General features: G+C 36.4%; 1 protein-coding gene across 1 annotated transcript in view; it reads left to right on the forward strand.

The window, feature by feature from the left end:
- The window catches only part of pitpnb (phosphatidylinositol transfer protein, beta), a 33276-nt gene that overhangs the window by 5714 nt on the left and 5574 nt on the right, over positions 1-21988 (forward strand). The window contains exons 2-11 of the mRNA XM_062434996.1: positions 886-916; positions 3688-3833; positions 6432-6523; positions 6911-6918; positions 7379-7453; positions 9019-9102; positions 13199-13276; positions 13387-13491; positions 16265-16387; positions 17942-18028. Coding sequence (XP_062290980.1) covers positions 886-916; positions 3688-3833; positions 6432-6523; positions 6911-6918; positions 7379-7453; positions 9019-9102; positions 13199-13276; positions 13387-13491; positions 16265-16387; positions 17942-17989 — 790 coding nt within the window. The 3' untranslated portion in view covers positions 17990-18028. The remainder of the gene's footprint in view (positions 1-885; positions 917-3687; positions 3834-6431; positions 6524-6910; positions 6919-7378; positions 7454-9018; positions 9103-13198; positions 13277-13386; positions 13492-16264; positions 16388-17941; positions 18029-21988) is intronic.

Raw genomic sequence — 21988 nt, forward strand, 5'->3', positions numbered from 1 at the left:
TTTTTTTTTTGCTTAAAATAATTAATTGATTCAAGCGTGTTGTGTTCGGTAAATTAAAATACTTGTTTTTGAATGCTTGCTTGGAAATAATCATGACATATGACCTGACGAAACTAATTAAAAGCATAACAATCTAATCTGTCATGTTGACACGAGAAAAATGGAAGAAATATTGAACTTTTTAGAAGTTATATTAGATATATGTATTCTTATCCTGTGTGATTTGAGTCTGTTTTTGAAGATATTACTTTTTTTTTTTTTTTTTTACACTTCATTACACTCTTACATGAGCTTTGGTGAAAAAAATCATCTGCAGCAATTTTGATAATCTTTTAAGTAATTTTTTTAGTAAAGAAGGTAGAAATTCACATTTTCCAGCATCTTAAATGTCTATATTTCTAGGTTTTCTTTTATTCTCTGATATAAAACTGAATATTTTGGGATTTTGTGGCTGTTTGCTGTACAAAACAAGACATTTGAAGACGTCAACTTGCACTCAACTTATGACTATCTGATATTTTATAGACCAAACGATCAATAGATTAACAAAGAAAATAATGTGTACTGTTAGTTGCAGCTACAGTACAATAATGTGCTGTATCTAAATGACTAAAGCAGAGTTTAATGTTGTTAATAATAATAGTAACAAACTTTATTTAAAAAGCACTTTTCAAAATCCAAGTCACAGTGCTTTTTGCGTAATGACACAATAATTTAACAGTTTTATTAGACTTTGAGTGTAAAAAGTGACACTACACTTGTCCGATGTACCGTTCCATTTATTTAAACATTTTAACATCAGCATTTTACTCCTGTGTTTATATTAATGACATCACTAATGTGTTGTTTGTTTCTCTCCCTGTTTTCTCTCCTTCCTGCTCTCAGCCGCGTAGTGTTGCCGATCTCTGTGGAAGAGGTGAGTATCGTTACCGTTGTACTTTCTTTAATATTGTATAACAGATTATTTTAAGCCATACATTGTGATTTAACACAACAACAACAAACAAGGGGGGAAAAATCATTAAAAATATGAACTCAGGAAACGCTATCATAACTCTCAAGGATCTGTAATGAGGAAACACAATTACCAAATATAATAAAAACTGGAAAGAACTGGAAAGAACCCAATTATAATAAAAAATAAAACAAAATACAGAAAAATAGAGAGAAAGAAAACAAAATACAGAAAAATAGAGAGAAAGAAAACAAAAAGCTAGACTAAAATAGAGCATAAAATAATGATTTGCATTAAAATTACAGTGTAAATTACAGCTGTTGCATGTTAGTTTTGATAGTTTAATGTAAATGTTCTCTTGCAGACAGGCAGCTCATCACTCCGGCTGTAGTCTGGGGCTCATACTAAAACAATAGCCTTTGTTGGAGATGTTTATTGGTGTGTCAGGCTGGTACAGGAGAGCTGGACCGGCCTCAACCTAGAAAAACTACAATCTCTTGTGTTATCTTGCTTTAATAGCCGTCACATATTTGTACCCAGTTTTGTGCGTGTGTGTGTGCGATTGACTTACCCTCAAAAATGTTTTTCTCTCTTTATTTGATTAGTTTTTATTTGAGCCCCGAGCCCTGTTGTGATGTTCGATGACATCATGCTTTGGCTCCAGTTCACAGTCTCCTCTAATGGGAAGGAAAAACATTGTGGCTGCTAGTCAGAGCGTTTTTTTAAGGTTTTATGAGGAATAATTGTGTTTTTCTGTAGATTGAACACAACAAGAAGGTTTCTCTACTTCTGGTTGTCCTTAACGATAAAAACAACCAATAACATCTTTACAAAAGCAGGTTAATGTTATGTAATATTATCACAGAGTCATTGGTGGCATAGATCTCTGCTTGTGTACATTAGATTTTTTAGGTGTTTTTACATCTTTTACATATTTTTAAATACTGCAGGGAACTTATACTGGCACTGTTTTGCACACGTATTTTATTATGTTTAATGCACATTAGGGCCTGACCTATAATGGGTTTTTGGGGCTGATGCCAATTTAAGGACGGGAAACAAAAACAAAAAGTTTAACTGTAAACTTTATTGTATAAAATGACAGTAAACTTCACTGGGAATTTAATAACTATAAATTCCTATAAATAATAAAACACACACAGCAAACACACATGTAAATATATATTAAAATTGAATAAAGAAAAGGATGAAATCTACATACAATTCTGCCTATATAGCTTTAAAAAAAGAATATTGGTGCATATTGGACAACATATATGCTTATACCAATATATCTGTAATAGGCTGATAATATCAGTCTGTCTCTAATACTTTATCTGTTTTATTAGAACAATTTTGGGGTATTTTAGTAATTATTTTAGTTTATTTCTTCCTGTATATAGTTGCAGAAGGTGTTTTTATTTTATGTGTAGCTGCAGCAACCAAGTTATTTCCGGAGAAGGATCAATAATGTTTCTGTTTATCTAAATAATAACTACCGTAATAAAAGAGGCCTGCAGAGCCCAGGAGGTGTCACACAGAGTTAAAAAAACACCAAATATACGCTCTTGATGTTATAATTTGTATGCATTATTTAGAAATGTGTGCTCTACATTAAACATCTCGTGCACACAAATAACTAATCTGTAGTTTTTTGTCTTCAGGCTCTTTGCTTCACTCTCACGCTACCCAAACAAATCTCACACTAAATAATGTCAAATAATAAGACAAAGCTGCTCTGTAGTGAAACATATATACAGTAGTACAGTTGTATTCCTTTAACCAGGCCTCAGCACAGCTACACTGGACTTCCTCTTACTGGGTGGAGCCTGAAAACGGAATGAGTCATTTTTATGCACAAGTGGTTTAATCATTCATACAAAGTCATTGTTCTCTTCCATGAAACAATGGATTACAACAAGTTCAGTTCAGTTTTATTGTCATTCATACTTGTTAAAAACATGAAGGAATGAAATTTGTTACTCAGGTCCAGCAGTGTACAAAATAAATAACACGAATAATAGACCCTAATATAAATAATTAAAATATCCTAAAAACTAGGAATGGGGGAAAAAATGGATACAGCATAATATCACGATATTTTGCATGGCAATATATGACTGCGAATGAAAATTGAAGGTTTTTTTTGCCTTTGGGGTTAGTATAATTTGCAGGTGAAAAAAGGTAATGAATTGCAGTATATCGCAATATATATTTAAAATCGCAATCGTGATAATATCGTATCGTGGAGCCTCTGCTAAAAACCTATGATAATAAATAGAACATACAGTTGAAATAATAGTTTTTAAAAAAAAAAATACAATTGTTGTTTATTATTAGAATAATATAATTAAGTGGTTTCTCCCATTAACTGTAGAAAAACAAATGGTAAAAGATTGTTTTGAAGCCCTTTTTGTTGATAATGGATTAAAAAATACTGGATTAAGTGTCATTAAATAGCAAAAAAACATCACAATTGAGCAGCTTAGGCTTCTGTCAATTAACATTCACCCCAACATATTTTAGAGCCTTAAATATATATATTTTATTGCTATGTTAAAACTATTATTAGAATCATAGGTGAAGACAAATCTTGGTACTGCAGTGGTTTCAGGGAACTCGCTCAGTCTTTAATCACAGGATGAAATCAGCAGTTTTGTGTCGCTGTAGATTCAGTTTTTCAATCTCCGTCTTCTGTCTCCTCCCTTCTTTTTTCCCTTTTTCTCTCGCAGTATCAAGTCGGGCAGCTGTACTCTGTGGCTGAGGCCAGCAAAAATGAGACAGGAGGAGGAGAAGGCATCGAGGTACTGAAGAACGAACCCTACGAGAAGGATGGAGAAAAGGGACAATACACACATAAAATATACCACCTAAAGAGGCAAGTATTTAAAAATTAGCCCAACTTTTTATACAGCATTTAATCTCTGAAGTTTCCTTTTATACTTATCATTTATCCAGCTGTACATCCCAGTAAGAACCAGTAAGATGTAATGGTAATGGTAAAAGTCCATTTTTATCTTTTTCATAGTTCTCAGATCCTGCTTAGTCTCGTTAAATGTGCTTTTATGTAACTATATGACACCTGTTGTACATTTTGTAAAATCATCTAATCCTTGGAGTTTCCTTATACTTATCATATATCCAAACATATGTCCGGAAAATAGTAAGTTATTGTTTTAAATAGTACATTTTTTATCTATCTCATAGTTCTCAGATCCTGTTTTTATGTAAATTTGTGACACTGGTTGTACATTTTGTAAAAGAAGTCATTAATCTCTAAAAGCGTCTTGGTTAACTAAAGATTGAATGAAAATATATATATTTAAAAAAGAGTGTTAACATGTTCGTAAGGTGGACGAAATAATGGAAACCTAAGATAAGATAACCCTTTATTAGACCAACGATGGGGAAATTTACAGTGTTACAGCAACAAAAATAGAAAGATCAATAAAAAAGAATAAAGAACAGTGTATAATAAGTAAATAAACGAGCAATAAGAATAATTAGAGATAAAATATAGTAACATTATATACAAGACGATGATATTGACATTAGTGAGAGTTTAATTGAATAGAGATTGGCAGGATGTTTGCTTTAAAATTAGTTATAACAGCTTCTGTCACACATAAGCAGGTGTGTCTTTTAATTAAAGCCTCACCCACAAGGATGCATGGACCACTGAGCTGAGCTGTTCATACAGAACTGACTGCTATAAATATCAGCTTCACCAATCTAGTACTCATAAATAAACATTATGTAAAGATACCAGCTTCACAAAGCCGGCATTAATAGCTTTTATTGTCTTCTTTCTGGACAACGCCCCCAAACAGGTAACCTGAGTCAGTTAAACCTGGCAGCAGAAAGACCAAAAGAGGAACTTGATATGACTTTTTTTGCCCCCATCTGGACGTGTTTGTTTTTTGATAATAGGAAACCGTTAGGCTGTCGGACGCTTGTTGCCAACTGTTTAATGGTGATGGTAAAACTAATACTGGTAATAATGGTAGCTATCTGAGGAGAGACATTAGGTGTCAAATGAACTATTAGATTAGATGGAGCACCTTTTTAGCAGCCTTTTTATAATTGAGCTTGTATATTTTGGGCTTTTTGCCTTTTTTTTTTATTTGAACGTAGCTGGCATAGAGGCCAACAGGAAAATGCATTTATGTGGCATGCACGATAACCACTTGGCAACCAAAGCACTATGCTGATTTTGTTTTTGTGTAGTTTTTCTGCACTATACACCTTGCGTTTTTTCAGGAGCGCCATGAATTCCTCAAGCTGATCTATTTAAAACAAAACAAACCAAGAAAAAGTACCTGAAGTAGTTTGTGTTTCTTCCCTTTATCCAATAATAGATAATGAATTGAAAGGCGGGACTTCTGTGGTGATAAAGACAAAGTTTATCATTATATTGTTTAGTTATAAAGCAACAAGTTTCACATCTACACCTATCAGATTTTTTAGGCTGTAAATATTATGGGTGATATAAGTATTGATAAACATAAAACGCCACAAACAGATGTAATTAGTGGTCATTTTTGTGATGCTAGTCCTGATGATTGACAGCTGATAGTCAAACTGTTCCCATCTCATCCTAAAATAAGCCTTGAACCACACAAAGCTCCTGGATCAGCTAATAGTTTGTCGTCTTTTTGAGGGTCTCATGAACCCACATGGTTCCCTGTTTCTGTGTATCCAACATATTTAGGAGCAGCTTCTTTTCCTTAATCAGAGCCAGATCAGTCGCCCTCAGCCTGTCCATTTTCTGTCTACTAACGAGGGAGTTTAGAGTTTAGAGAGCCAAAATAAAAGCTACAGCTGTGAGTTTACTTGACAGCAAAATACCAGTTAGACTCAAGTGATTCAATGGTTTCCTAGCAACAACAAAAAAGAGACAGCAAGCTCCAAATTGTAGGCTTCAACCAAAAAAAGAAGCCTTGCAGTCTGCCTCGTGTTTTACAACCTGTAAGAAGCACTCTGTTATATTGGGAGTACAAACACTGTGCCTCCGTTCACACACACACACACACACACACACACACACACACACACACACACACACACACACACACACACACACGCTGCCAAATACATTAAACATCAGTCTGTGATGAGACATTTCCTCTTTGGCCCCTCGAATAATTTGATATCCAAACTGAATGTTTATGCAACATAACAAGGAGATGAAGCTTGTCCTACCTCTTGTCAGGTGTTTCCTCTTTATTATTTTGTCCATCTGTATATTGTGTGAATGGTTCTTTTGATTCTTCAGGAAATAGGTGTCGGATATAGCTTCGAGCTTTAAAACAGAACCAACAACAACAACAACAAAGAACAATTGATTACAAATGGATTCAACCTTCATAAAAATGCTGAGGATACTAAATCTTTGGATATAAGCTGACAAGATGAAAGAACTTATCTGAAGTTTTAAGTTTATTTCTTTCTGTCTTTCTTTTTTCTCCCTCTTTAGTAAAGTCCCAGGTTATGTGAAGATGATTGCACCAGAAGGAGCGTTAGTTTTTCACGAAAAGGCCTGGAACGCCTACCCATACTGTCGCACTAGTAAGTTTCATCTTAACAGCAGATTCATTCATTCTTGGTGTCATTTCACTGCAGTGTGTTTGTATATCATCAACCAAGATGTCTGTAATCATGGTTTAACTTAAAGGAGTACTCCAGCAGGTGGTGATTTCGGAGCAGACCAGGGCTGATTTAGGGTTATTATCTCAGACTTGATGCAGCTGCTTTCAGAGCTACAGACATTATATGCATTTATTTGCATTTATTTAAATTACTAAAATGACCTAAATGTGTAAAATTGATGGAGCACTCCTTTTTAAATTGACCTTAAATATGTAATTTGAACCTGTTTTTAGTTTTTCAAACATGATAAATTTGATACTAATGCTCTTTTTCTCTCTCTCCTTTGTTTTACTTCTTCTTCTGCAGTTGTGACGGTGAGTTTTTCATCTTTAACTCATCACCACGCACACTTTCACTGATCATTTTTGGCAGATAATTTAATGCCTCCATCTGTCTTTTGTCGAGCGTTATCACAGAGCCCCGATTACTCTCCGTACCCGTACTTGCAAACAAACTACTATCAGATTTTTAAAAATAGCTTCCGAGCTGAGCGGTACAACATCACCGGTGTGTCGTGTGAGTCTAAACGTCTGATTGGTTAATTGGATTTAGCTGTAGGGGTTTAAGTACACCTCTCAGAACTCTCCATTCATGATGTTCTCTGCACCGATTTCTTTTTGGCCGCAATCACACGCACCTGTCGCCATTTAAGTTGAGGAGTGATACTGATTTCTGAGGGTCAGAAAGAGTTGAAGACTAAAAACACGGGGGCCAAAATGTTGCTACTTTTTCTCCTTCTTTCGTGTAATCTGTGTTTTCTGCTGCTTTTTTCAGAATGAGTACATGAAGGACGACTTCATGATTAAGATCGAGACGTGGCACAAACCTGACATGGGAACAATAGAAAATGTAAGTGAGGAGGAGGGAAGACGCAGTGTGGGGGCGTGTTGTTGTTAAAGGGGCAGTCCAGCTATTTAGTATTTCACATCCATTAACCTAACTAGTAGATTTAATACTTTTACTAACATTATTATTTTCTTCTTTATTACCGGTACTACTCTGAATGCTTATAAATCATAATAACTTAAACTTTTAGTAATTTTTTTTAGGATTATTTTTAATATCAGATGAAAGTTATCATCTTGGCTACCTCAGTGTTTACTAATGTGCACTGTTTCTGTTAAAAATCAATAAATAACTAATTAAATAAAGACAGAAATGGAAGCAGCAGAGACTTTATATCCCATGAATGTATTGTAAGAGCTGGATAGTAGACAATTTTCCCCCAGTGGTCACTTGCGGTATTGCAGCTAAAATCCCTCTACAACCCAAAAAGCATTTTCCCCATAGACCACCATTGTAAAAGAGCTGCAGTAAAACTGTTAACAGGACACCTCGAACTGCAAAGAAGCTCAATTATGACTCTTTGTTTTATGATGTTTTGATCTATGTAGGTTGTATATGTGTAAAACTATCTTATGTCAAGAAAAGCAATTTTAAAATCCATGACGTCGTCACAATGTAAAGTCTATTGGCTGAGAGTAATCAAGTGTCACTTGGTGTAACCAGTATTTTTTCATAAAATCCTATTATATACAGGAAAATAAATGTGAACTACAATGTGGAATTATTATAATCCACTTCTAGCAACGCAACACTATGTTTTCTGACAAATTTTTCGTAATTACTCAAAAACAATTAAGTCAAAATTGTTGTTTTTAGGATATGCCCTGCTCAATATTGACAAAATGCTTTAAAATGTATATGTAGAAATACTCCAAAAACTTATTTTCATTTGAAGTTTTTTTTAAATTTAAGTAATTATTTTTTACAAGTGTACTTAAATACACTTAAATATATAATATGTATCATTCTTTTGTGGTTACGCCATTTGACATTTTCAGGAGCATTCAGTATTACTTTTGGTAAAAAATGGTTCAAATGTCATTTGAAATTATATAAAACCAACAAAAATATAAAATTTAAATTTTAACAAACCTGATGCTGCTTTTAAAACTATTTTTTTAAAGATATTTTTGAATTGCTCATCTTGCCAACCCTTATTTGTCACTTATTTGTGTAGAGTGAAGATGTTTTTATTCTGTACAGTTAAAATTGCCTGTTAATGTTTATGAATGCCAATAAAGTTAAAGAATGATAGAAGTTATAGTTCTCCTCATGGTGAGTTAACTTCATGTGTAAAATCCGAAGCAAAACTAACTCAATCTTACCTTCATTCTTTAAAGCGGGCAGCTTTTCTTGTTCTTTTGCATGTGCAGCAGCCTGTGTTGGCCCAACACGCACATGCAAAGAAAAAAGAAGGTACACCTGTGTGCTTTTAAATTTTAAATCTGATTAGATTCACTCTCAGCACAGATTTGAATAAGGCTTCCTGGAAGAAACACAATGTCCCTCTCGCTGCCTTAACGATCTTCTACATCATGGGGTTAATTGCTCGTGTCTCTCCGTGCCAGGTTCATGACCTGGATGAGCAGACGTGGAGGACTGTGGAGGTGGTTCCCATAGATATCGCAAGCAAAGAAGAAGTGGCATCCGCGGTGAGTTCTTTTAAACCCGCTCAACTAAGAAGGGAAAAGAGTGAGTAAGTGGATGAGTAGTTGTTGCCACACAGCCTGATAAAACAAATGTTTGTAAGTGACGCCTGTAATCTACAGAAGCTTGTCTCCACCCGGAGGAAGGGTGCGATCACACAGGTTGACAGGAGGTTACCGAAGCGCCAGGATAGCCATCACGCTTAATTTATCTGGTGATCATCCTCCATAAAGCCTCACTGAACACAGTGAAATACTTTAACTACACTAACAGGCTTCAAGTAGGCCAAGAAGTTCATGAGTAGATGAGGACTTGTTGTTGTTTGTCACATGAATATTTAAAAAGGTTGTTAAGTTAACAGATGAGGAAATGTTGTAGAGGGGCAGAACTCCTGTGGATCCTTTTTAAAAGTCTTAAAAAGTTACATTAGATTTTCATATTTTTTAAGGTTATAAATGTGTTTAAAAAGTCTTGTTTTTAATCTTAAATTTTGAGGTGATGCCTGGTTGCAGGAGAAACATAAAAAAAACAGCCTACTCTGTGAATGTGAGAACTTTCTCTTTTTAAAGTGTTTCCAAGCAAATTTTTATTAAAACTGAAATTTTGTAATTAAAAAGCTTTATTTTTTTAACACAGCATAACACTGGGACATAGCTGATTGCATTTGCCAATCGGGCGCATCCAGTATATAAAAAAGCTGAATTTGGACCAAATAACTAAATCTATAACAGCAGAAAAAGCTGCACAAAGTAGCTCCCAATGCAGGTATAATGTCATAGAATATCATAGGAAATTATACCTGCATTGAGAGCTACAGTGTGCAGACTTTTATATGCTATTTTTTTGCGATTTTTACATATATTGTTATATGGAGACACAATTTTAATTTATTGACATTAATGTCAAATTGATTTTAAGCATAACGTTTAGCCTAAATGTGCGTTCATTTTGCTGTGGAAAGGGTTTTACATTTCTTTTCTGTCGAGGTCTTAAAACCTCCACAATGATGAGAATCTCTCCTCTGTTGGTGTTTTTAACTTTTATTTCAGATCTTTTCTTGTGGAAATTTCGTATTTTAACCGCCTCTACATCAAAAGTCTGTTTCCAGAGATCTTTATTACTCACAGAATCACAGAGGACATAAATCATAGTGCTATAAAACATTCATATAATCGACTCCAGCTTTTAAACAAATGTGGTGGGAAACCGTTCATTGTTATAGCTCCAAAAAATGTATTGCAGCTTCCTGGTAGTCTAGTTTAGTTTTCTTCTTATTTTTCTATTTTAACACAACACTCAGATGCTTTTTGGCCATGTAGTGATCCTTACCCAGCTAATGCAAAACACACAAGGAACTAAAATCCACCCAGACATGAATGAGTGTCACTTTTTGATGTCTGTCCACTGACAGAGATTTGGTAAATGAGTGTCGCTAATACAGTGCAGAAGCTTTAGGAAAACGTCCCTCGGCTGTGAATCTTAAAACATGTGCATGTGTGACAGTAAAATAGCAGCTGGTTCCATTATTCACTGTCAATTGTAGCAGCTTTTAAGAGATGAATTATCTATTAAATTATCTATTTCATGACATTATAATCTTTGTCTTTGCTCTTCTGACTTTTTCAAATGAACTCTGAGCTGTATGATAATGTAGAAAAGAGCTTGAGAATTGATTTAGATTGCATTTAAGACAATATATAAGAAAAATATTGGAGGATAATGCTTCTCTAAAGCACTGACAGGCTCATATTTTGTCAAATGTCATGAAACCACTGATGAATACAACTCCCCAGCTGTCTTTTTTTCTTATTTAAAGCTGCTTATTAGTCCACCGGGGGACAGTTTTCAGTGAGTAACACTTCAACCGTCATGTCGCCTGTGATTTAAAAGTCTAAAAGGAGGCATTAAGCCATTTTCCTCCAGGTGGGTCACAGTTGTCCCGGAGCCACAGCGTTTCTTCCACCCGCTCCTTTTACTATAATGACTTAAGTGGATCAGTGTTGAGGCCAAGGCTTAATCTGACTGTCCATCTGCTCCAGGTATTCGCCACTCTTTTCCCAACAGATCTGATGGATTAAAACAGCACAGCAAGCCGTAAGCTCAGGGGGGTTGAGGGGTCAGGATTGTGGGGAGGGGCTGCAGTAAAAATACAGTCTTGGGTGTTGGTGATTCTTCGAAGATCCTGGAGAGGATTCTTGAACACATGCTGGAAAGGTTGAAGTCTGACTAAACAGCTTCAGTATGTGTGAGTCAGCAGTGACGAGTATAAGCTTGTTCTCTTCTTTTAAGATACACATGGAGCGAATGGAATCAGAGACTGCTCCATGTTTATATTGACAACACAATAACATTTAGATTACTTTTTCATGCTTTAAAGCAACAATATCAAAGATTTTCATTTAACCCTCCTGTTGTCCTCGAGTCAAGGGAGGAAGAAGGAAGGAAGGGAGGGAGGGAGGAAGGAAGGATGGACGAGGGAAGGAAAAGAGGGAGGAAGGAGGAAGGAAAGGAGTGAGGAAGAAGGAAGGAAAAGAGGAAGGAAGAAAGGAGGGAGGAAAGAGAGAGAAGGAGGGAGAAAAAAAGAGGAAGGGAGGAAGGAAGCTAGGGGAGGAAAGAAAGAGAAGGAGGGAGGGAGGAAGGAAGGAAGGAAAGAAGAAGGGAGGAGCGAGGGAGGAAGGACAGACGGAAGGAAGGAAGGGAAGAAGGAACATTCAAAACAGATGGGGACAATTTGACCCGGGAGGATGACAGGAAGGTTAAATAAACATCTGTAAGTCACTCTCTGCTATCCGATCACAACTGAATAGCACTAATTATGAGTGTAAACAAACCTCCAAGACGCATTGTGATCCGATCACTCACTCAAACCACTTCCTGAGGTGGTGTGTGATGCATTTCACCATATATTTATATTACTTTTGTAGTGTAAACTCTAAACTATGTGTCCTGATGCGTCCATGGCAAGGCTGCAATAGGACAATACTTCCATCAATGCAAGATGTGAAGGTTGTGGCGATATCCCCGGGAAAAATCACAAGCAGGACACAGATAGTGACACGTTTTCCATCATCCAGCAGCCGTTGGCTGTAGAGACAATATATGGAGCTTAAAGCAACAGATTTGCTCTTTAAGTCGAGTGTGAAGCATCTTTATTATTGTTACTTTAAGAATAACATCCTAGTTTTCAGCTCAATTTTAAAAAGTAGAGAGATTATCTAAACTGTTTTTAAGGAGCATGTGACCTCCATGTTGTCTTGCTGCAATGTTTGTCCTCCTGGGTCAAAATTTACCCGATCTGGTTTGACTCTTTTATGAAGTATACGGTATAAATTATCATCCAATTCTGTGTTAGATCTTTTTAGCCAACTTTGTTCCAACCTATCACCAAAGGTTTTGCACATATTTTTTTGTAAATTATGATCAATAGGTCTCCATTTAAATGAAAGTATACCTTCATTTTGAGTTTATGCCTGTCGTCCATCTGGGTCAAAATTGACCCGAGGAAAGCCCTGTGGTGTTTTTTTGAACACTAGTTTATATTATATATATATATATATATATATATATATATATAATATTGAAAAACAGATAAAAGAGTCAGAGATTTGGCTACATCGATACACTACTGCACATACAACCTAAATTCTGCACCAGATTTGGAAGACGAGTCAAAAACCAAAAACGGACAAATTACTAAGAACACTTTTCAATATATTACACTACCACACACTGTGATAAACATAAAGTAAAATGATCACCAAAAACTGGGAGTGTATACGCTTCATAAAAGTAGAATTTATGTTGGAGCTGTTGTATTGGATTGCATGAGATTGCATACATGTTCCTATTAAAGTGCTTGGTGAGGGCATGTCTCGGCTTTAATCTCAGGAATTTGCTTCTGAGCACATTTTCTGGCGTCAACAAACAGAATCAAATAAAACATCCAGGATTCACAATCTTGAAGCTGTGTGACGCATCACAGTGTGCAGAAGCATTGAAAGTAGCAGCTGTGTTCGACAGGTGGGTCTCAGTTACACCCTGTTTCCTGCGAGATCTTCAACGTTCACATGCTGAGTTTCTTTTTTTTTTGTTCTGTTGCAGGACTACAAACCAGAAGAAGATCCTTCTCTTTACCACTCAGCCAAGACGGGCAGAGGACCTCTGGGACCTGAATGGAAGGTACCTGGCACAGTAACGGGAAGTAAAGATGACCATCTGTGATTAATGAGCAGCACTTTAACCTCTTTTGTTATCTTTTTCTTTTCTTTTTTTTCTCTCTTCCTTTGCAGAACGAGCTGAAGACAGATTGTCCTTACATGTGTGCATACAAACTGGTCACTGTCAAGTTCAGATGGTGGGGTCTGCAGACCAAAGTGGAAAGTTTCATCCAGAGGGTAAATGCACTAATCTGAAGTATTAAGATAAGATAAGATATATTAAGATGGTCCTTTATTAGTCCCGAGATGGGGAAATTTACAGTTTTACAGCAGCAAAAGTAGAAAGAGCATCAATAAAAAGAATAAAGAACAATACATAATAAGTAAAACAAGCAATAAGAACAATTAGAAATTTAAAAAATAGACTTTTAGTGCTGCTAATGAATAATTAATACTGTTTATTAAAGGATAGGTTCATTATATTACCTTAAAACGATACTCTCATATGTACAATGCAAAGAGGGGGGGGGGGGTGACGAAGACGAATAAACAACACGAAAATGCAAAATACTCGCCTTGACTGAACCAAAGTAGTTTGCATGTTGGCGCCACGGGAAGAAATCCACAGTGTTTGTGAATCAATATGTTGATTCATTGGTTTCATTTCCCCCGTTCCACCATAGCAAGTGACTCTACTTGTCTACCTGCAGTGAAACAGGCGAGCTTACAGACACACTGGGAGCTGATTAATCAAGATAGATAGATAGATACTTTATTAATCCTTTTATAGGAAATTGCTTGGTTTACAGCAGCTACATTCACACTTAAGACAGCTACACATAACATCACATCACAACGCTTCAGGACAGTGAGAGCACGCACTAATAGATTAAAAAACAGTTTTTATGCTAAAACCATAACTGCACTAAACTGCACTAAATAATGCCTCTTTTTTTTTAAAGCAATTATGTATTTATTGTTTTCTGCAATTTTAAGGACTGCATCTCAATTTCGTTGTGCTTTGTACAATGACAATAAAGACACATTCTAAACACATCTATAACTAATCAATGGGGGGAAAAAAACTTATTACTTAAAATACCCAAAAGTTGTACTAATAAAACAAATATAATTGTTTTATAGTTGTTGTGAATGATAAACACTTGAAGGTGGATATGTATATGTAATAAAAAATGATAAAAATAAATAAAACCACATACAGGAGGATATTCAATCCCTCCACAAGGGCCTTCGCAATCAACAGCTGTCTGAGGAAATTAAGCTTTGTGATTGGCTTTTATTCGCTGTGTGAAAACTCAAAAAATCGACCTCGTTCCCCAAAAAAAAAAAAAAGTTTAAATTTAAATTTGTTTTTATGCCTCAAGTGATGGGGGTAAAATCTACAGTTAAAGTTGTTTTTACACTCTGTCAGAACTGCTTGAGGGATGATAGAATAGCTCTAGAAATCTCCTCCCTCCGTCACCTTTCCGACAACAGATTAAAAGGGGCTAATCTGCCAGTTTTTGTCCAAAACCGTCAATCTGTCATTCACACCCTGATTGAACAGAGACGTGTGGAGCTGAGAGCAGAAATCACAGTTTCAACTTCTCTCTCTTCTACTCCTAAGTACTGGTTTTTCCATTCTTGACACAAACTCTTTTTGCCTTTTTTTTAATGTGAGATGCAACACAATGAGAGAACTGTGTAAAAAAAATTACCTCTTAATATTCCTCCCCAATTTAACAACATCACATCACCTTCCTCTTTATGACGGTTGGCTTCTCGCTCCACCTTCAAGTGTTTGCCGTCCAGAACAACTATAAACACTTTTTGGATTTCCGACACCATTGGAAAATAACGTCATATGATGAACTAAGGCTTTGTGTGTGAGCATAACCAGGCCCCTTATGTACTATTAAATCCAGCTGAAGCTATTTTAAGACTTCAGTAAGTCAAATCACAAAAGGTATTTTCCAAAGTTTGTCCTTTTTAGCAGGAAATTCCCTCTTTGTGTGTTACCGTCCTGCTGCTGCTGCATGAAGGAAACTCTGGAGGAAATGTCAAACTATATAAAGACTTCACAGGCAGGAGGAGTGATTACAGTAACTAAAAACTCTTTCTTTGTGCATTATCTATGCTTTAAATCAGTATAAGCATCCGTTTTATTTATCTAACATTAATCATTAGGATGTTTTTTGTCAGTTTCATCCTCCAGGTCTCCGTCAGTGACTTGTGGTGTTCTTATATTGCTCAGCAGAGGGAGACAAAGCTCAAAGAAATGTTTGTGTTTCTTACTTAATCTCTGCACCTGTTGAAAGGAGAAATTACACTGAGGAGAAAAAGCACAGTTCAGTTCAGGGAAGAAATCAATCAATCAATCAGTCTTTATTTATTTATATATAGCAGCTTTCATACAGGTTAATATAGTTTAAAGTGCTTTACATTTAGTTGATTGACAAGCTGATAATGAGACAAGAACAAGTGACAACATAAAGAAAATTAATACATAAAAAAGGAAGAACCAATTAAAAGACAAAAATTGAGACTAATGTATGCAAAAGAAAATAAGAATGATAAAATGCAAATGTATATATCAATAGATAAAATAATTAAATAAGAGCAAATATGATAATAAAGGTTTATTAAAAGTTAAAGTAAAAAAACTAGGTTAAAATAGATTAAAAAGACAAAAGAAACAGACAAATAAAATTGATAATTATTAAACTTACAGAAAGATAATAAAATAGAGTAAAATAAGTAGGGAAAAAAAAGAAAAATATCAAAACAAATCCAATAAAAGCACTATAAATAGTAATAAAATCAAAAGCCAGGTTGAACAGGCAGGTTTTGAGTTTACCTTTTTAAAAAAAAAAAAAAAAAAAGAAAGTCCACACTTGAGAATTATGTAAATGGTGGAAAAACACCCAAAATCTCTTCATATTATTGTTCTTCTTTTAATTAATTTTTCAATATCTTATAGCCCCAATTTTTTTCCTTCTTCTTTCCACAGCAAGAAAAGCGTATTTTCACCAACTTCCACCGCCAGCTGTTCTGCTGGATTGACAAATGGGTGGGTTTGACCATGGAGGACATCAGGCGGATGGAAGAGGAGACTCAAAAAGAGCTTGAGGAGGTAATTACTCTCACCGAATGCACAACTACCCTCCTGAAGTTACACTGCACCAATAATATGTCTTCTTCATAGTGTGGTGAATGAAGTTCAAGTTAGATGTAATCGAGTTGCTTTTGTCTTTTGATCAAGTTTCATTTAAAAAGCTAAAAGGTGGTCCACGATAAGAGCGATAACTATAATAATGTTGTGAGCGTCCACACTTATGATCTATAACTTCCTTTAAACAGCTGCTGGTTCCAGATGTGTCTGCAGCTAATGAAAACTGATTATAGATGAGCTGTTACTGCTGTATGTTGGACAGAGAGATAAAAAGAAAAGCAGAAAGGTTCACAGGCGGCTGCTGATTCAGTGTGTTGATCAGAAGTATTTCAGACAATAGTTGCTGTGATGTTTCAGTATTTACAGAACAAACTGAGTCACAGCAGAGACACACAGTATGAGCACAGATCGGAAGCCTTAAATATTCACTTACTTTGTTGTTTTTTCACATTATAATAGAGAACAAAGCTCCAGCATCTTTGTATAATAAAGAGAGACAAACCTCTCTAATCTAAATAAATCAGCTCTGGTTGTCATTCTGCTCCAATCTGTGCTGAGAGAGCAGCAAAGCTGCATTAAAATAAATAAATATAACTAAATAAAGTAATCAGTTTCCCAAAGTTAAGATGATATTTGAAGGTTTTGAAGTTTTACTGTAAATGTCAGGCTGCCGTTTGGTTTAAAGGAAGGATTTTAATTGGCTGTCAGTGTTTCTATCGTTAATCAAATCGCTCTGAAAGTGATCCAGTGATATTGTTCAACACTGTTGTTATCGTTATATTTGTGGTGTGAACTCCACCATTCACTGGAGTTAAAACAATTTTTTAAAACGATATATTTGTAGTCATAGCTATAGTTATTGTTCTTGGTGTGGATGAACCTTAAAGCGATGGTTCGGTGTAATTTCGACCTAGCTTCATATGCACCATGAGGTCTATCTGATCACTTTATTTAGCAGTAGCAGCAGAGTAAAAGCCATCAGGTAAGTGTTTATTTTAATAAACTCCTGGTGTACTTACAAACTTTCCAATGCATGGATTTATGAGTAAAGACCCTATTTGTACTACTGTAGAAGTTTGATAACAACCCAGGCATTATTAGTGGGGTAATTTACGAGATACACTGGTGGTTCCGTTAGCGCCTGTACTAAGCCATTCGGCTGATGGCTCTAACTCCACTATTTTGCGACCAAATGGAAAAAAAATGGCTGAGGCGGTGATTAGATAGACCTCATGGTGCATATGATGCTAGGTCGAAATTACGCCGAACCATCGCTTTAAGAAGGACACATGTGCAGGATTCAGGTGTGAATAATGAATGATAAACTGTATAAATGATCATTGCTTTGTGTTCAGAAGACTGCCGGAGGAGACACACACACACACACACACACACACACACACACACACACACACACACACACACACACACACACACACACACACACACACACACACTGCAAATGTAATTTACTCGATTTTTTAACCCCTTTTAACTCCCTGAATTTCACATCAGATGCGTCAGAAGGGAGACGTGCGAGGCACCTCTGCAACAGACGAGTAGAGGCCCGTCGCTGTAGGTCAAACACTAGAGGCAGGCTGAGTAAGTCTCGACCGAAGGAGAGGTGGTGGCTCTGCATGGATCATTGTCCGCTGATGTCTGCCTGCTGTCTTAACTCATCTGTTTGTCCATTTATGGAAGTGTCCACTTTGTTTTTTCTTTGTGCTTTGACGTCTTTTTTTTTAGCCCTGCGACCTGTTTTCATTGAACTCCTCTGTTTTCATGTCTTCAATCATACTCTTCCTCTGTTTTCATCTCATATGACTCTGTTCTTCAGACGCGGCGCTGCTGATGGCACAACTGCTTTGTTAATCTTCAGGTTAAGAGTCTCAGATCAATCTTAAATAATAAGGTTATTTTTACTTTGAAATAAAGGCAACATGAGTAGAATCAAACCTATAATCAGCATTAATGTAGAGCTGAAACATTTAACTGATTTGGCGATTGACAGAAAATTAATCTGCAACTATTTTTATAATTTGAATAATCATTTAAAGTAATTTGTCAAGCATAAAATGTTAAACTTTTGCTGATTCAAAGCTCTTTAAATGTGAAAATGTTTCTTTTCTTTCTGTAAAGTTAATATTTTGTTGTTTTGGATTATAGGTTTGACATAATAATCGGTTTATAAATAGTAAAGTTAGTTACAGTCCTAATTTTTGATCGTTTTGAATATTTTTCTTAGTTCAGCTTCAGTTTCCAGCATCATAAATGTGAAGATTTGCAGCTTTTCTTTGTCATATATGACACTAAACTGAATATCTTTGGGTTTTAGACTGTTTGACAATTGAAAATGTCACCTCAAGCTTTAAGAAAGCCATTTTTCACTATTGGCTGAAATTTAAAAAAAACAAAACAAATATTAATGGATAATAAAAAATAATTATATAGTTATAGCTTGACGTTATGTGATTGGCTGAGTGCTGATTGTACTTTTGCTACAGAAAGACTGATAAAAGCCTGAAAGTTAAAAGCTGATCAACCATCTTAAACATATTCTAACACTGCAATGAAACCCTGCCAGAACACTTAAATTTAGATTTGAAACAATACATTTAACTCAAATTAACTGCTGTATGCAATTTATACTCCTGTTAAAGTACATTTTAGTGATTTAAATGACAAAATGTAGTTAAAATTAAAGCTGCGAGCAGCGTTGGGCGGGACCTCGCCCCCTTGCGCAGGTCGGGCCGCGGCGAAGCGGAAAGGTTTCCGTCAGGTGCATTTAGACGCATTCAGACCCGGGCATTTATTGGACACTGCAATAAGTAGATATACGTTACACACACGATCTCTCTCTCTGTCTGTGTAGACATTTGGACTGACCACTGAAATGAACTGCCACTTTGATGAGTCAAACAGGAGAGGAACTTATTTCCAGTGAAACCTGTAGATATGTTTGTAGTTCATGCTCATGTAATTTGTGTTTGATCTAGACTTTGACAGCAATGTCAGTGAAATAGTTGACAGACTGCACAGATATCTAAAATCATAATAATACAGTCAATAAACTTGAACTAGAATCAAAAAACTTCTTTATCAGGTATCATGACAAGTTTTCTCCACTGGGTGGCACACTAAGACCACAAATGAACCTGGCTCAGCCAACTGCATACACACACACACACACACAGTCGTTGCCATGGTAGTTAACGACTGCAGAGCATTGGCAGACAGAATGGAGATGTGGGATTGAATGGGAGAGGAACAGGGTGCACATGTGTGTCCGCAGATCAAAAAGTGTAAAACATAGCCGCCCCAAATAACACACATCTATAGATGAGACTTGTGGCTACATTTCGACGTTTGAATGAAGTCTATAGCTGAAAGTATGAAGGAATAATATATATATTTAGAAAAAGCCTGAAAAATCGTCCAAAATCATACATTTAAAGGCAAACTGTGCACTTCCTGTTGGATTTAGGTCAGTGGTGTCAGCGTGTGATTTGTAGGTCTTGATAAGACAAACAATTGAGTTTTGGTTTGATCTTTCTACGACATTCCTATCAGGCGTAGTGGCCGTTTTAGTGTTTCTAGGTGGCGCTAGAGAGTTCGACGTTGTTTGTTTTTCCATTTTATTGAACTTATGGCCAGACCTGATGTGCATTCCACATTTGGTGAGTTTTGGAGCAGGTTTAGGGGGTCAAATTAAGGCGCAAAGAGGCGGTTGAAGAAACATAATAATAAATGGCACACTAAGACCACAAATGAACCTGGCTGAGCCACACACACAGTCGTTGCCATGGTAGTTAACAACTGGAGCGCATGAGGACAGAGCATGCACAGACAGCAGGCAGAGTACTGATTGAATGGGAGAGGAACAGTGTGCGCATGTGGGGCTGCAGATCAAAAAGTATAAAACCTAGCCAGACCAAATTACACACATCTATAGATGAGACTTGTGGCTACATTTTGACGTTTGAATGGAGTCTGTAACTGAAAGTATGCAGGAATAATATATATATTTTGAAAAGCCTGAAAAATCGTCGAAAATCCCACATGTAACGGCAAATTGTGCACTTCCTGTTGGGTTTAGGTCAGGGGTGTCAGCGCGTGATTTGTAGGTCTTGATAAGACAAACAATTGAGTTTTGGTTTGATCTTTCTACGACATTCCTATCAGGCGAAGTGGCCATTTTACTGTTTCTAGGTGGCTGAAAAATCGTTGAAGATCCCACATGTAACGGCAAACTGTACACTTCCTGTTGGATTTAGGTCAGTGGTGTCAGCGCGTGATTTGTAGGTCTTGATAAGACACACAATTGAGTTTTGGTTTGATCTTTCTACGCCATTCCTATCAGGCGTAGTGGCCGTTTTACTGTTTCTAGGTGGTGCTAGAGCCGTTTTACTGTTTCTAGGTGGCGCTAGAGAGCCCATTTTGGCACTTTTGGGGTTAATTTTTCCATTTTATCAAATTTATGGACAGGCCTGATGTGCGTGTTGAATTTGGTCTGTCCTGGAGCATGTTTAGGTGGTCAAATTTAGGGTCAAAGTGGCATTAGACTCTCCTTCCATTCATCGTCTATGGGAGCGTTTTGGCGAGGGTTTTTGGGCACTTGACCTTTGAGGGCTTCTAAAGTCCAAACCGGACGAGTAATGAAAAAGTTGTTCAGAACGTTTGTGCAGCAGGGTGTGCTCAGTCAGCTATTTAAGTTTGAAGCCGCCACGATGAACGCCCTCGGACAAGATAACGTTTGTAGCAGGCCAAGAATCGTCAAAAATCCCACATGTAACAGCAAATTGTGCACTTCCTGTTGGATTTAGGTCAGGGGTGTCAGCGCGTGATTTGTAGGTCTTGATAAGACAAAAAAAGTTTTGGTTTGATCTTTCTACGACATTCCTATCAGGCGTAGTGGCCGTTTAGTGTTTCTAGGTGGCGCTAGAGAGTTCGATGTTGTTTGTTTTTCCATTTTATAGAATTTTTCGCCAGACTTGATGTGTGTTCCGAGTTTGGTGAGTTTTGGAGCAGGTTTAGGGGGTCAAATTAAGGCGCAAAGAGGCGGTAGAAGAATAATAATAATAGGGGAAAAAAACGGTACAAATTCAATAGGGCAAGAGGGCGAGGACTCCAGAGGAGTCCTCGCCCTCTTGCCTTTCGGCTCGGTCCCTAAAAAGCTCCATAAATCAGAAACCCTCAGCTAACAGTACCTCAAACAAAAGCATGTTAAGAAATTATGCTTTAGGATGTTTCTGTTAGTTTAAACTGGAATATTTCAACAACTATTTAATAGATAGGCATACAATTTGGTGCTGATATGGTATTGATGTTGCCTAAAGGAGGCATCCTAATGACTTTTCACTTTTCCTCTAGCGCCACCATGAGGTTGACATTTGTGGTTTTTGAGTGAAACATCTCGACAGCCATCGGATGTACTGCCATGAAGTTTGATTCAGATGTTCATGTTCCCTTTAAGGATGAACTGTAATAACTCTTAACTTTTCATCTGGTGCCATCATAAGGCCAAAACCTTAAATTCGTCTAATACTTAGTTTAATGACCCAC

The sequence above is a fragment of the Scomber scombrus genome, chromosome 15, assembly GCF_963691925.1.
Source record: "Scomber scombrus chromosome 15, fScoSco1.1, whole genome shotgun sequence".
Classification (NCBI taxonomy): domain Eukaryota; kingdom Metazoa; phylum Chordata; class Actinopteri; order Scombriformes; family Scombridae; genus Scomber; species Scomber scombrus.